Consider the following 17,406-nt stretch of genomic DNA (forward strand, 5'->3'; position numbering starts at 1 on the left):
GCTTTCAAATAAATTAAAAAACTATCAAATAAATAAATAAAAATTCTCCACCTTTTTAAGGCACTGCCTATCCAACGGGACAGCTTTTTACAGATGGACCACGCATAGGCAGTCCTTTATGTCAAATAATCTTTTGCTATTGTTTTCAATAGCTTTTGCTATTGTTTTGGGTGAACCAATGTTGCGGAAATCTCCGCCCACTGGCTTCAACCTATTGGGCTAGATAGCCTCGTACCGTCTTCTGTTCTCAATCTAACCTCCTTGTCCCTTATCAATTTTTCCCTCCTCCCTGCACCCACACTCCCACCTTTTTTACAGCACCCTCTCTGCCACCCACCTACATGACTACATCTATCCTCCCTCCAGCCTTGGGTGCCCTCCCCGCATATACCTCAAGTCACCCTGGTGGGCTAGTGGCTTGCTTCATGGCAGGAAAGATACCCACTTTTTCCTGCCCGCTGCTGCTGATCCTCTCACTGCCACCGCTTGCTTAAAATGGCTGCTGAGGAAATCCTCGGGGGATCCAAGATGGCGACGTTGTGAATTCAATCACCAGACGCGCTACTACCTACCTCCGTTTGACGCTGAGGGAGGTGTTTTGCCGATCGTCAGCGATGGGCAAACGGAGAGGCAAAGTCAGGGAGGTTCCCTCTACCCCTGGCGAAACCCCCCAACTTCAGCAGGCAACGCTGGAACGGTATGGAATCGCGTCGGGTCCCGAGATGGTGTCAACTCCCGCTGCCGGAGCTAGCGCGTTGACGCTAGCCAACAGTATAGACGGGGTTTCTCTGAGCCCCGTCGAACGTGCGGCTCCCCCGCAACCCGGACGAGGTAGTATTCCTTCAAGTCCTGCCACACTACTCCCAGGAGGAGAATGGAGTGAACGGAGAGGGAACTTGTTGGAAACAGAAGGAAAACTGGACGCCAACTACCTGGGTGAACCAACTTTTTCTAGTCCTGTAATAAGATCTAAAACAGTGAGTACTTTGGACCAGGTTGTTAGAGCCCCCCTCCCGGATTTTTTAGCAGGACAGACAGAAAAACCAGCTGTAGTGACCTTAGAGTCACTGTGGGACTTAACTTCCAACATGCACTCCTCACTACAAACTTTGGTAAAAAAAAATACTGAGACAATTAAGACTTTGGCTGAGACTGCGTTGGCACAATTGCAAACTAATGATCTCCACACCATTGAAGTTAAAGCTCTGACTGAAAGAACTGAGAAAGTTGAGCTTATGGGACAAGCTTTTCTAAAGGATAAGAACTTATCCTTTAGAAAAGCTTGTCCCATAAGCTCAACTTTCTCAGTACTTTTTTGTACTATTTTTGTACTTTTTTGTACTATTTTTGTACTATTTTTGTACTTTTTTGTACAAAAAAAATGGCTTAAAATAGTGTACAGTACGCTGCAGAACAATGAAGATGATGCAAAAATAAGTAGACGATGCTGCAGACGGTTTAGCAGCTTATTGTAGGATAAACGAGACTCGACACAGCTGTGTTTTGGCAAACAATGCCTGCATGAGGAGTCTCTTGGATTTAATAAAATCATCCACCCGTTAAACCATCTTTTTTTTTTTTGTTACATTTGTACCCCGCACTTTCCCACTCACGTCAGGCTCAATGTGGCTTACATGGGGCAATGGAGGGTTAAGTGACTTGCCCAGAGCCTGAAGTGAGAACTTTACTTCAAGGCGATTGGAGTATTTAGAAAACCAATCTAAAAGATTGAACTTACGTTTCATAAATTTTCCTAAATCACCACTAGTTACTCCATTGCAAATGGTTAGAAAATACCTTATTGAGATATTAGGTATGTCTGAGAACTCATTGCCTCCAATAACCTGGGCTTTTTATTTGCAAACAAACACTAAAGAAGTTAAGGAAAAATTGCAAACCCAGAAAGAGGAGGCAATGAATCTCACCACTTTTCTTGAATCCTCACTTGAGGTGATAACTCAAAGACTAACCTTGTTAACTACCTTTGCACTGGAATTAGATAGGGACGCAGTGCTCAGACTCTCTCTTAGACATCTAGATTCTTTGTTCCTGGGTTCAAAGATACGAGTGTACCCGGATTTATCAAGGGACACACAAAAGAGACGCAGGATGTTTTTAACCCTGCGTCCTAGGGTGCTTGCTATAGGTGCTAATTTCCTGTTAAGATTTCCCTGTATATGTAGAGTATTGCACCAGTCTAAATCTTACCAGTTCTTTGAACCCAGTCAGCTAGAGGATTTCCTGATTAGTAGAGAGGAGGTTAATGTGGTAACATAGTCACATATGTAATACTGTATGACAGCTTGGAGTGACCACTTGGGACAAGATGTTTTCTTTAATTTAGTTTTTTCCTTTGTTTAATTTCTTTTTCTTGGATCATTTCTTTAATAATATTGTGGTCGATGAAATGAAACCTTAGATTTGAATTTACTTTTTGCTTTTTATGATATTACATATATGTGTAAACACTCATAAGAGTTATTATGATTGTTAAAAAATTAATAAAGAGAATTAAAAAAAAAAAAAAAATGGCTGCTGAGACTTTAAGCGGTTGCCTCGCAACAGCATGCAGGAAAGAAAGGGGATCTTTCCTGCCCCGAAGCAAGCCACTAAACCACCAGGGTGAGTTGAGGTATGTGTGGGGAGGGAAAGCAAAGCTTGGTTTGCCAGTTCCGCGGGAACCTCTCAGGTCCAGGGTCCATCTCCATGGGATTCCTGTGGATCTTGGTCCATTCACACAGGATCCCTGCGGACCTGAAGGAGATTCCCAGGGGATTCCCCCTATTCCCGTTCAGCTCTCTAGTCTGCACATGCGCCAAGCACAATCCTCCCGCCGAACTCCTTAATGCTCAATGTTATGAGCGTACTGATATTTGCATCTCCTTAGCGCTGAATATTAGGGAGTTGTTCTTTGGCGCTGTACTGGTGCTATTTTTACAGCGCTGTTCGGAACAGCACCGGAGTTCTGAGCATCAGGGCCTAAAAGCATTTTTTGTTGGTACCGGAACTTTAACCTTCATTGCTGTAGGAAGTACGTGTGAACTAATTGCCATCACAGAAAGGCATGCAGAATGTACTCACTGAGGATGTATCCTGTAGACAGTCCCATCTACTCCTACCGTGATTCTAAGTCTCTTTAGCTTTTTGTTTTCTCTGATACGTGTCAGAATTGCTGCCAGCGCTGCTGCGCACAGCTTTGCGGATCGGAAAGAAACAATGGTGCAGACATGCTGGACAGCAATGCAGTCATCTTCTGAAGGGTCCAGATCCAGTTGTTTAAGGATTCTTCGTGTATTACTCAGACCTTCTTTATACCTAAACAAAAATTTTAAAATAACAGAAATAAATAGAAGCAGGACAGGAAGGGTTCACTAAGCTGTGTGCATGAAAGTGAAAGTGAAAGTGCCTTGGTGCTTTGTAGCTTTTACTACATGAGACGTGGGGTAAGGAATATTGTAGATGAAAATATTCGAGTTATTCCCCAAGTTTTCCACGTCATCACTGTGACCCCTGACGCAGGTGCTAGTCACCGAAACACGGCCCGTGTCGGGTCAAGGCTCATTCATTAAAGAACTTTGTTCCATTTTAAAGGCCCGTGGTGCTGTTTTTTTGTTTGGACTTTAGTTTGTACTTTGTTCCCTCTCTTTTGTTATACCCATGATACAGTATCAGAAATATGTAAATTAAAACAACGGAGTAAAATATTCATACAGCAGTTAAATGTTGGCAGAATACAAATGATACACCACGATAGGCAGCACAAAAGAACATTCATATAATACAAATATGATACTATATTTGCACAGTACAATGAAAACCTTAATATGCAACGTATTAGAACATTCAAATAACATGGATATGATGCTAGCAATAGGCAGCTGAGGGGGTAAGTTAAGTTCAGACATATAGGACTAAATTCTATATATCACGCCTAAAAATTTGGTGCTGAAATAAAATTTGCTTAAGCGTATTAAATAAAGTACACCTTAATTTATGTGTACTTTATAGAATAAGCCTAAATTTCCACGTGATTTACAGAATAGGCCAAGTGCTGCTCCATGCGACTAAATACCTGAATGCGGAGTCCCACAGGGATCCCCCCTCTCACCAACTCTATTCAACTTAATGATGATACCCTTGGCCAAACTATTATCAAACCAAAACCTCAACCCATACATATACGCAGACGACGTAACGATCTACATCCCAGTTAAACAAGATTTAAAGGAAATTTCCAATGACATTAACCAAAGCCTCCATATCATGCAATCATGGGCGGATGCATTTAAGTTGAAACTTAATGCAGAAAAAACCCAATGCCTAGTATTTACCTCTCAATACAACACGAACAAATTCACCACCATTAACACACCAAATCTGAACCTTCCAATTTCGGATACCCTAAAAATTCTTGGAGTTACCATTGATCGACACCTAACACTTGAAAGCCATACGAATAACACAACCAGGAAGATGTTCCACTCAATGTGGAAATTAAAAAGAGTAAGATCTTTCTTCCCAAGGACTGTTTTCCGCAACCTGGTACAATCAAAGGTGCTTAGCCATCTAGACTACTGCAACGCACTCTACGCCGGCTGCAAAGAGCAAATAATCAAAAAACTTCAGACAGCCCAGAACACTGCAGCAAGACTCATATTCGGCAAAACAAAATATGAAAGTGCTAAACCCCTACGAGAAAAACTACATTGGCTCCCACTTAAAGAATGCATCACGTTCAAAATATGCTCCCTAGTCCACAAAATCATTCACGGAGAAGCACCAGCCTACATGTCAGACCTGATAGACTTACCACCCAGGAATGCTAAAAGATCATCCCGCACATTCCTTAATTTGCACTTCCCCAACTGCAAAGGTCTAAAATACAAATTAATGCATGCGTCAAACTTTACCTACTTGAGCACACAGTTATGGAACGCACTGCCATGCAACTTAAAAACAATTTACGAACTAACCAACTTCCGAAAACTACTGAAGACCCATCTCTTTAACAAAGCATATCACAAAGATCAACAAATGTGAACATACACCACTCCTCCACATATATTCAGAACTGTCTTATAATATCTGCTTGTTATACTACTAGCATGTTCTATCATTATCATGTTACCCATGATTCTTCTGTTACACTAAATGTCTATTTTCTAATATATCTTCACCATTCATGATGTATTGTAAGCCACATTGAGCCTGCAAAAATGGTGGGAAAATGTGGGATACAAATGCAATAAATAAATAAATAAATAAATTTAGTTGTGGCCAATTTTGCCAAGTAAAATCTGGTGTAAATCCCAATGCCTAAATTAGGCGCAGAGCAAGTGTATTCCATAACAACATGCATAGATTTTAGATTTGCCCACAACCTGCCCATTCCATGCCCATGGCCATGTCCCCTTTTCAACTATGCAACTTAGAATTTACACACACCACGTTATAGAACATACTTAGCATGTAGTGTGTGTAAATTCTAATTAATGCCAATTAGTACTAATTGGTTAACATCCAATTATCAGCTCTGATTAGCTTGTTAACCAAATAGTTTCTGTTCATTGTTATGGAATACACTTCGATTTTCACATGAAAATCTCAGCACAATATATACAATCCTGGGGACAGAGGGAGATTTTGATATGAAGTCTAAATCTGACTTTGGATGTTTAGCAGAAAACGTCCAAAAATCCAATAGTGAACATAGCCATTTTTGAACCTGAAAAATGAGGTTTTTTTTTTAATGGCTATTTGCTAGACGTTGTTCTACTCAGTGCATCTATCTTTTTGGACCATTTTTGGAAAAAAAAAGCCATCCAAGTGAAAAATGCACAAGATCAAGCCATTGGGATGTAGGAGGAGCCAGCATTCTTAGTAGACTGGCCACACAGACATTCCAGCAGAGCTGTGGGGCAAAGTAGGGGCACTGCAGTGGACTTCACACAAAAGGTCCCAGGTACACATCTCACCATTACCCCCTTATATAGTATGGTGAGCCCTCCAAAACACACCAAAAACCTAATGTACTCAACTGTATACCACAATAGCCCTTATGCCTACAAGTGTCACCTATATGTAGGTACAGTTGGTCCTACAGTGTTGTAGTGCTCACACTTTCCACCACAAGTGTAACAGTTAGCGTGGGTTATGGGCCTGTGTCCCCTTCTCTACGGTGCCCTGCACTAACCACTAGTCTACTCCAGGGACCTGCTTGCTACTCTAATAGCAATGACCATATCATCTGAAGCTGTCATAGAACCTGATATGTACTGTTTCTTTCACATCTTTGGGGGGTGGGAGAGAGTCAGTGACCACTGGAGGAGTAAGGGAATCATTCCTTGAACTCTACAATGGTCATGTGGTCACCTTTTTGTGACTTAGTCGTTGTAAAACAGGTCTAGCCCAAAATGTTTAACTTTTAGCCCTGGATGTTTTTGCTTTGTTCCATTATGGCAGAAAAATGTCCAAGTATTAGAAACGTCCAAATCCTACCCCAACATGTCTTCAACACATCCCCTTGTGATTTGGATGCACTTCAGATGACCTCCATAGAAAAATGTCTTAAAATACGTTTCAAAAATAGCGATTTGGATGTTTTGGGGGAAAAATGTCCAAATGCCGCTTTTTGGATGTTTTTCCGTTTGAAAATGACAAGATGAGGGGGGGGGGGGGGGGTAGGAGAAAACCATAAGGATAAATACATGGATGGTTTAACTGAATGCAACTTATATGTATAGTTGAATAAGATATGTGAAAATGGTCTTAGGTACAGAGTATGTGATAAGCCAGTTCAGATGTGGAGTGAGTGGATAGTTAATTGCCACAGGCATTAAACGCTTGGGAGAACAGCTCTAAAGCATGTACTTGTAGACACGTATAAGTGGTGGCATTTCTACATGGAAATCATGCACAGGTCTTCTAAAATAATAGTCTTAATTATGTTACTCTGTTTATTGTATTATTTTATTGCTTTTTTTGTTTGTAATTTGCTCTGGATGTTTTGAAAGCATTGTCATTTCAAGTTTGATTTAGTTTTCATATACTGCAAAATCATAGTAAAATATCTAAGCAGTTAACAAGTTAATATAATGGGAGGATACTATAAACAGATCAAAAACATACAACAAGGACCCAACAAGACAAAAGGAAAATGAGATTACAATCTATAGCAGATAAGGTGAAAGTAGCAGGGCCACCAAGAAGGGGAGGGGGGGGGGGTAGGGGGACAAGATTTCCTGGGTCCAGCATCTAAGGGGAGTCCATTTCCAGGGTCTTTTTCTCTCCTGCTCCTGTATGTTGGGACCTGGGTGAATGCATTAATGCAATAACTCACATCCCAGTACACAGGAGTAGGAAAGTGCAGACTGAGGGAGGAGCAGATGCAGGAAGGTAAGGGGAACTGGGGTGGCAGCTGCCCAGTGTGGGGGGGGGGGGGGAAGCACGGGCGGTGGCAGCTGCAGCCCTGCCCCAGGTCCGTCTCTGTCTCTTGGCAGCCCTGGATAGTAGAGGGTAGAGAAAACAAAAGGTGCTACGCTGTCAGCTACAAACTGGATGCCCACTTGACAGAACATGTCAAGCAAAGTCGTGGAAAAGCCTTGAGTGAAAAAATAGGACTTGAGGGAATTTTTGAGAGTTAAATTCTGAGGAAAAGGGGAAGATTATTCCAGCGTATCAGGGCAGTGATGCTGAAACAGGAGTGTCTAAGGACATCAAGCTAGATATGGTAATGAGAAGGTACTGTAAGTTGAGAGGAAGAAACAGTTTGGTGTGGAGAGTAGGAAATCAAAAGATTGGTTAAGAATGTCGGAAGACCACAGAACTTGATGGACTATAATCAGATATTTAAATTCACCAACCTCCACCCCTGATATGCAATTAGAAGCCAGTGTTCAGAAATAAACAGAGATATGTGGTCATATTTTTTTAATCCAACTAGAAACTTTATGGCAGTAATTTGAACAAGCTGCAGTTTTCTAATCTGGGTGACTTGCAGACTGTGGTATAAGGAGTCACGGTAATCTATTTTAGAGATAACAAGTGCGAGAAGGAGGATCCTAAATACATAAATACTAACCCCCACATTCTATTTAGTGCGACTTGAGTTGTATGTACAAATCTGGGCATATTCTGATTTGCACACACAATTGGTTAACAAGCCAATCAGTGTCAATAATTTGATGTTAACAAGCAATTATTGGCACTAATTAGAATTTACACACACTACTCGCTAAGGGTATCCTATAATATAGTCTGCATAGATTCTACTATGTGGATCTCAAAAGGGGGCGTGGCCATGGGTGGGTCATTGGCATTCCTAAAATTTACATGCAGTGTTATAGTATAACCCATTCTGCACCTAAAGTTAGGCATGGACATTTACACCTTTTCATTAGTGTAAGTAACTGCACCTAAATTTTAGTTGTATGGACGGTGCTACACCTTTTCTGTAAAGCATTTATAGAATGCACATAGGTGCATTTTCCATCGACACTGATTTTTTTCAGCGCCAAATATAGAATCTGGTTCTAAGTCTATAAATACGAAATAAATCACAGTGAGGCTGATATTCAAAGCAATTTAAGCAGGCAGGAGCCTCTCTTGCCCACTTAAATAGCTCTAAGGTGCCTAACTGAGGATATTCAGTAGCAATTAACAGGACAGTGCTGCTGAATATTCTCTGAGACTGTCCAAACAAAAAGTGGGCAGGTCAGGGGCAGCGCTGGGGGCTGCACTGGGGAGGAGCCCCAGTTTATGAATGTGCCGGCAGTATTCAGTGCTGGCACCCACATAACTAAATGGCTTCATTTAGGGCAGCTCAAGAGCTGTCATAAATACTTTCTAACTCTTCGTACTTTCTTACCCATCTATATGTTACAACTTTGCCTTACCCTTCACTATCAATTATAATGTTCTATTACTTATTGTGGTGACATTGCAAACAGTATACCATGCCATACTTTGTATTGTTAAATATTTTTACTGTATTAACTGCCTATTGCTCATGTTTGATCTATTCCTACTGTACACCGCCTTCAGTGAATCCCTTCAAAAAGGGCGGTAAATAAATCCTAATAAATAAATAAAATAAATAAGGCTGCTTAGCTATGTGGGTGCCGGCGCTGACTATCGGGCCGACACCCGCGTAACTTTTTTATGTTGTTTAAAATAAAGCCCCTGAGTCCCCTCCCACCCCAAAGTCCCTTTTTCCCTTCCTCCCTCCCCCCCGCATATTATTCTCTCCTGCAAGACCCCCACCCCTCCTCCTCCCAATGGTGAAAGTAAGCCCCTGGTCTTACCTACATCTGTGGTGGTATAGCAAGGTCATTGGGGGTAGGAATGCAGCTTCCTCGCTCCTGCCACTTGCAGCGCCTCAGTAAAATGGCTACGCAACCTCTCACTGAAGCCATTTTATAGAGGTGCCACAAGGGGCAGGAGAAAGGGAGCTGCGCTCCTGCCCCCAATGACCCCACTGGACTGCCAGGGATGCAGGTAAACCCAGGCGCTTACCTTCACCATTGGGGGGAGGCAGGGGTGGGGGGGGGGGGTCTTGTGCAGGGAGGTCTTAATGTGTGTGTGTGTGGGGGGGGGGGGGGTTCTTAATGCACGGGGGAGGGAAGGAGGGAAAATGGGGACATTGGTGTGGTAGGGGCTCAGGGGATTATTTTTAAACAACAAAAAAAAGTTATGTGGGCCGGAGCAGCCCAATATTCAGCCAGGGCCGCATAACTCTTAGCTGAATATCGGCCATGCTCACATAACCTTTGGCAGCCTGCCCGCCCCAAATTATCCCCCGCTATTCAGTGCCAGTGCCCAGACATGGCCCAGCACTGAATATCGGGGTATAATTTATTTGGTGACAATCAGCATTTTGAAAAACTCTGACCGCTGTCAACTGACTATTGGGGGGGGGGGGGGGGGGGGGGGGAAACAAAATTCTCAGTAGCAAAAACAATGCCCACAGTTCCTTTATTTATTTAACAACTCACAAACTTCAGACATAAAGAACATGTTAATCCCTTTTTACCAGATGGCCCTAACCTACCCCTTAACCCTTAAATCTTTGGGATCTTGCCGGGTATTTGTGACCTGGATTGGCCACTGTTGGAAACAGGATGCTGGGCTCGATAGACTTTTGGTCTTTCCCAGTATGGCAATACTTACTTAAATTTAAAGGCTAATCGGTGACAACCTAGCCACAACTCCCAACATTAATTTCCAACAAAGCACATCAAATATTATATTAATTAAATTCACTTAAATTCAATTAAAGTGAGCCTTGTCGTGACACCAAGACCTTGCCTCGGTGTGATGCTGTATTGCACCTGAGCCTTGAATCTTCACACACCAACTCCATTGAATTCAATCTCAAATTTCTCACCACCTCATTGGCTGCCTGGTTTCATACCCTCCTACTACCCCTAAACCAGCCCGATTTCACATGCCCCCTTCCCTACTAAAATACCCATTCCCTTCCCACCAACCCCAGCGTGGGCAGGAGGGATGCACCAAAAAATCCTTGTTTCACCTTCCTGAATCCCTCACACCACTTCTACAACCTCCCACCACCTGAAATATCCCTCAGCCTGCCAAAACAACATTCCAAACTCAAGCATACCCACCCGTTCCTATTCAACCAACCCTCTCCTCACATATGCTCCACAGCCTTCAATCTGCTCAGAAACAACTCCCAATCACCACAAACCCTATCCTTTCTATTTGCTTGTCATACATTTCATCAACTTACCTTTTACCTCCTCTCTCCCCCTTCCCCCCTTTGAATTGAATTGAATGCAGCTCTGGCCAAGGTTAAAAGCCTACTGCTAATGTCAGTGGGATCCACAAATCTCAAGCATCCAGTGGATAGAACATGTCTTACAGTGAAAAACCTCTTCTGGACTACATTGCAAATCTACTTATTACCTTTCTCCTGCCCTTATCACTGTGCTCTATCTGCTCCAGGAATGTTCAACTTCTTGAGCTAGGTTGCCACTACCTCTGTCACTAAACTTCTCCAGTTATTTACACCTATTCAATAAGAAAGAAGGTAAAATTATGTATAATCATACCTGATAATTTTCTTTCCATTAATCATAGCTGATCAATCCATAGACTGGTGGGTTGTGTCCATCTACCAGCAGGTGGAGATAGAGAGCAAACTTTTGCCTCCCTATATGTGGTCATGTGCTGCCGGAAACTCCTCAGTATGTCGATATCAAAGCTCCATCCGCAGGACTCAGCACTTAGAGAATTACACCCACGAAGGGACACTCTGCCCAGCTCACCACCGCCGAAACGGGGGAGGGGAATTAACCCAGCTCATCCCCACACAAGTGGGGGAGGGGAATCCGTCCAGCTCATCCCCGCGGAACGGGGGAGGGACACCACACCCGCCGATGCGGGGGGATCTGGCTTATCCTGCAACCGCAACCGCGGGAGGAGCTGACTGACCCTAACACCGCCGAAGCGGGAGGGGTACAAAGCTGCCCTACAGCCGCACAAAGCGGGAGGGAGTGCCGGCAGAATTTATGTCTCAATCCAGCCCCGTAAAACGGAGGGGAGAGGAATGCAGCAGCTCACTGTAACACAAACTCGTCTCAACTCTTGAAGAATCCAAGTGAAAGAAGAACTTGAACACGAAGTCCTCCTGAAGTAACTGAAGGCTAAACTTGAACCTAAAATTCAACCAGAATATAAACAGTACAGATATCTGGGAGGGGCTATGGATTGATCAGCTATGATTAATGGAAAGAAAATTATCAGGTATGATTATACATAATTTTACCTTCCATATCATCAAGCTGATCAATCCATAGACTGGTGGGATGTACCGAAGCAGTACTCACCCAGGGCGGGACATAGAAATCCCTGACCTCAACACTGAAGCTCCAAACCGGGCCTCCGCCCGTGCAGCCACAGTCAAACGGTAATGCTTGGAGAATGTATGAGCCGAAGCCCCCGTTGCCGCCTTGCATATCTCTTCCAAGGAGACGGATCCGGCCTCTGCCATCGAGGCCGCCTGAGCTCTCGTGGAGTGAGCCTTCAGCTGGATAGGCGGCACCTTCCCCGCGGCCACATAAGCCGCTGCAATGGCTTCCTTGACCCATCTTGCCACTGTAGGCTTAGCAGCCTGCAGACCCTTACGAGGACCTGCAAACAGGACAAAGAGATGATCCGATTTCCGGAAATCATTGGTCACTTCCAAGTATCTGATGATGACTCGTCTCACATCCAGATATTCAAGAGCGGAGTACTCCTCTGGGTAGTCCTCCCTACGAAAGGAAGGGAGACAGAGCTGCTGATTCACATGGAAGCGAGAAACAATCTTGGGCAGGAAGGAAGGCACTGTGCGAATAGTCACTCCTGCCTCAGTGAACTGCAGAAAAGGCTCTCGACATGAGAGCGCCTGGAGCTCGGAAACTCTTCTGGCTGAAGTGATAGCCACCAAAAAGACTGCTTTCAACGTCAGGTCTTTCAGAGATGCCCTCGACAAGGGTTCAAAAGGCGGCTTCTGCAATGCTCTTAGCACCAGGTTGAGATTCCACGCAGGCACCACTGAGTGCAGAGGAGGGCGCAGGTGATTAACTCCCTTGAGAAAGCGCACCACATCTGGCTGCGAAGCCAGGGAAGCACCCTTCAGGCGGCCCCTGAAGCAAGCCAGAGCCGCTACCTGGACTTTAAGGGAACTGAGCGACAGGCCTTTCTCCAGACCTTCTTGCAGGAACGCCAACACTGAAGAAATTGGAGCAGTGAAGGGAGAAAGTGAGCCTGCTTCACACCATGCTGCAAAGATACGCCAAACCCTGGCGTAAGCAGTAGAAGTAGAGCGCTTCCTCGCTCTCAGCATAGTGGCGATGACCTTGTCTGAGAAGCCCTTCTTCCTCAGACGCTGCCGCTCAATAGCCAGGCCGTAAGACCAAAGGGAGAGGGATCCTCCATCACCACGGGACCCTGATGTAACAGGCCCTGCTCCACTGACAGCCGCAGAGGATCGTCGACTGAGAGCCTGATCAAGTCCGCATACCAGGGACGTCTGGGCCAATCCGGACCCACCAGGATTACCCCGCCGGGATGCTTTGCCACCCGGTCTAGCACCCTGCCCAACATGGGCCAGGGCGGGAACACATAGAGGAGCTCTTGTGTCGGCCACTGTTGGAGAAGAGCATCTACTCCCAGGGATCGAGGGTCCCGTCCTCTGCTGAAAAAGCGCGGCACTTGGCAATTGGCCGATGACGCCATCAGATCTAGGCTCGGCTGGCCCCAGCGCTTCGTGATGTCCAAGAACGCCTGAGCAGATAGTTGCCACTCTCCGGGCTCCAAGGTATGGCGACTGAGAAAGTCCGCCTTGACATTCATGACTCCGGCAATGCGGGCCGCTGAAAGCTGCTCCAGGTTCGCTTCCGCCCACTGGCAAAGACTCATAGCCTCCTTGGCTAGAGGGGCGCTCTTGGTACCTCCCTGGCGGTTGATATAGGCCACAGCCGTGGCATTGTCCGACAGGACCCGTACAGGCTACAACACCAGTACCGGGATGAACTCCAATAACACCAACCGAATGGCTCTGAGTTCCAGGAGGTTGATAGACCACTTGCCTCTGCAGGAGACTAGAGCCCCTGCGCTGTCCTTCCCAAGCAGTGGGCTCCCCAGCCCATCAAAGAGGCGTCTGTCGTGACGACAGTCCACTCCGGGGTCACCAGAGGCAATCCTGCAGACAACTTGTCTGTCTGCGTCCACCAGCTCAGCGCCTTGCGCACTGCTGGGTCCACGGGAAGGCGCACAGCATAATCCTCCGACATCGGAGTCCAGCGCAGCAGCAGAGATAGCTGTAGTGGTCTCATATGAGCCCTGGCCCAGGCACTACTTCCATCGTGGCCGTCATAGAGCCCAACAGCTGCACGTAGTCCCAAGCCCGAATAGGAGAGGCTACTAGGAACTAGTCCACCTGAGCCTGAAGCTTGACAATCCGATTGTCTGGCAGGAACACTCTGCCCACTTGGGTGTCGAATCGAACTCCCAGATACTCCAGGGACTGAGTCGGGCGCAGCTGGCTCTTCTTCCAGTTGATGATCCATCCCCGGGAGCTCACAAGAGCAACTACCCGGTCCATAGCTTTGCCGCACTCTGCATAAGAGGGGGCTCGGATCAACCAGTCGTCCAGATAAGGATGGACTTGTACTCCTTCCTTTAGCAGGAAGGCCGCTATGACCCCCATTACTTTGGAAAAGGTCCGCGGAGCAGTAGCCAACCCGAAAGGGAGGGCTCTGAACTGGAAGTGTCGTCTCAGGACTGTAAAACGCAGAAAGCGTTGGAGAGGAGGCCAGATGGGAATATGCAGGTACGCTTCCTTGATGTCCAAGGAAGCCAAGAACTCTCCTGCCTTCACTGCCGCTATAACAGAGCGGAGAGTCTCCATGCGAAAGTGCCTCACTTTCCAGGCCCGATTGACCCCTTTGAGGTCGAGGATAGGCCGGACAGAACCTCCTTTCTTTGGAACCACAAAGAAAATGGAGTAACGTCCCTTGCCAATCTGATTTTTTGGCACCGGAACGACCGCACCCAGGCGGATCAGGTTGTCCAAGGTCTGCTGCACTGCCACAGCTTGACCGGAGACTTGCAGGGAGAGAGTACAAACCCGTCTCTTAAGGGTTGGCAGAACTCTAGCTTGTAGCCGTCTCTGATGACTTCCAGCACCCACGCGTCTGAAGTTATAGTGGTCCACTCGCCCAGAAACGAGGACAGCCGTCCTCCAATCTGCACTGGGGCGTGGACCAAGGCCCCGTCATTGGGTACGAGACCCTGGGGGAGGACCGGAGGGAGCACCTCCGGGACGGCGGTCTCTGCGAAAGGAATGCTGCTTGGGGGAGAAATTCCTCTTGAAGGAAGAGGGGGCAGAGGAACCCGACTTGCCCGGGCGGTACCGACGGGCTTCCAGCAACCGTCCTCTGGAGGTACCGGGACGAGTACTAGCCCGAGCCCTGACCTCTGGTAATTTCTTGCCCTTAGACGTGCCGAGATCGGTCACGATTTTGTCCAGCTCGACCCCAAAGAGCAGCTTGCCTTTAAAAGGCAATCTAGCCAGGCGGGATTTAGAGGCGTGGTCAGCAGACCAATGTTTCAGCCAAAGCCACCGCCGCGCAGAGACTGTCTGAGCCATGCCTTTAGCTGAGGCTCTCAAGACATCATACAGCAAGTCTGCCAAATGGGCTAAGCCCGATTCCAGGGCCGGCCAATCAGCCCTCAAGGAAAGATCCGAGGGGGAAGCCCGCTGCACCATAGTCAGGCACGCCCTGGCCACATAGGAGCCGCAAACTGAGGCCTGCAAACTTAAAGCAGCTGCCTCAAAGGACGACCTAAAGGCCGCCTCCAATCTTCTGTCTTGGGCGTCCTTTAGGGCCGTGCCACCTTCCACCGGCAACGCCGTTTTCTTAGTCACCGCAGTGATTAAAGAATCCACGGTAGGCCACAGATAGGCCTCACGTTCACTCACAGCCAAAGGATAGAGGCGGGACATAGCCCTAGCCACTTTAAGGCTCGTTTCCGGGACATCCCATTGAGCCGCAATTAAGGTGTGCATGGCATCATGCACGTGGAAGGATCTAGGCGGGCGCTTCGTCCCCAGCATAATGGCAGAGCCAACAGGGGCTGAGGGAGAGACGTCCTCCGGAGAGGAAATCTTCAAAGTGTCCATGGCCTGTAACAACAGGTTGGGCAAATCCTCTGGGCTAAAAAGCCGCGCTGCAGAGGGGTCATCCGCTCCATCCGAGCGGGGATCTATCTCCTCCAAGGAATCCGCAAAGGACCGTTGGGAGACCTCAGACACGCTGCCCTCATCTACATCGGAGGAGACAAAGTCCTCCAAGGCCTGGAAATCAACCCGAGGGCGTTTACCTCTGGGAACCTCAACCTCTTTATCAGAAGAGGGAGCAGGGGCAGCGTTTTGCATGAGGAAAGCCTGATGCAGCAGCAAAACAAACTCGGGGGAGAAACCCCCCAGACTGTGCACTTCCGCAGCCTGGGCAACAGCCCTAGACGCACTCTCAACCGGCGCTCGCAATAGCGGGGGAGAGACATGCTGCGCATCCAAAATGGCGTCCGGCGCGAAACTCCGCGAAGGAGCCGCGCGGGAAGAACGGCGCTTAACTTTAGCCGCTTTGTGCCGTCGCCCAAATTAAGGGCGTTCATGGCATTAATGTCTCCAACCTCAAGGGCGGCCCACGAAGAAGCCGTCCGAGCCGCGTGGCCGGCCAAGATGGCGGAGGCGAGGAGCGGGGGATGGGCGTTTATGGCGGGAAAAAACCGCCACGCCGGAGGAACGACCGGGACATTCATCGGTCACTAAACTGTCACCCATCAAGGGCGAATCAGGTTGTAAAACCCCCGCATCCCCTCTAGAAGCGCTCCAGCGATCCGGGGAGCGACCCTTTGCGCCCTCGCCCTCCGACGCCATATGCCACGAGGAGAAGAATCGGGGAACCCCCTGCCCGCTATAAAAAGGTAAAATTACCTGCTTGCCGCTCCGAGCTGTAACGAACTGGTGTCCCAGTGAGTAGCTGCAATGAACGTTTAAAGAAACGTCGAATTAAACGCCTTTAAAGACGTTTAAAAATTTTTTTTTTTTTTTTTTTTTAAACGGAGCCAGCGGGAGGGGGGAGAAAAGGAGGGACCTGGCACCACCAGGTTTGCACTTGCTCAAAAGAGCCCTCAACCCCAGGCCTCAACAAAACCTAAGGATTAGGCTTGGAGGCCTAGCCAGAGCTGCTGCTGTGTGTGACCACCACCTGCTGAGATAGAGAACATACTGAGGAGTTTCCGGCAGCACATGACCACATATAGGGAGGCAAAAGTTTGCTCTCTATCTCCACCTGCTGGTAGATGGACACAACCCACCAGTCTATGGATTGATCAGCTTGATGATATGGAAGCATTGTTTCTTTTGAATTTCTTCCCTACAACTTTGTATCATGACAACTTGTCCTAGGATTTCTTTTTCCATGGAAGATTACTCATATTCCCAGCATTCTCCTACTCTTAGATAAAATATGTGCTAACAGGTCAATAAAATCCTTGGCATATTGCCAGGGAAACAGGTAAGTATCACTAAATTAGATGATAAAATTTCCTCTCCTGTTCTCCTCCTCCTCCTCCTCCTAAACCAGGATGGGTGCTGGAAGGAAAGGAGGGAGCAAGAGGAGGAGGAATTATTACCATTGTTTTTTCCCTCTGCCACTGTGGATATTCCATCCCTCCACTACCCTTGGCAATTCCACAGGGGATGGGCTATTTCACAAGAGGGGCTGGATTTTATGGCCCTTCCTGTGGTTGCAGAATCATGAGAGACTGGGTGCACTGACAATACCGTACACCTGTACATATAGACTGATAGAATGGACAAAGTTAATAACC

At 46.9% G+C, this 17,406-nt stretch overlaps 1 protein-coding gene across 1 annotated transcript in view; it reads right to left on the reverse strand.

Moving 5' to 3' along the window:
• Nucleotides 1–17,406, reverse strand: part of LOC115471270 (putative hexokinase HKDC1) — a 220,313-nt gene that overhangs the window by 86,580 nt on the left and 116,327 nt on the right. Inside the window, exon 9 of the mRNA XM_030204972.1 lies at nt 3,082–3,315. Coding sequence (XP_030060832.1) covers nt 3,082–3,315 — 234 coding nt within the window. The remainder of the gene's footprint in view (nt 1–3,081; nt 3,316–17,406) is intronic.

Source organism: Microcaecilia unicolor, chromosome 5 (assembly GCF_901765095.1).
Source record: "Microcaecilia unicolor chromosome 5, aMicUni1.1, whole genome shotgun sequence".
Classification (NCBI taxonomy): Eukaryota; Metazoa; Chordata; class Amphibia; order Gymnophiona; family Siphonopidae; genus Microcaecilia; species Microcaecilia unicolor.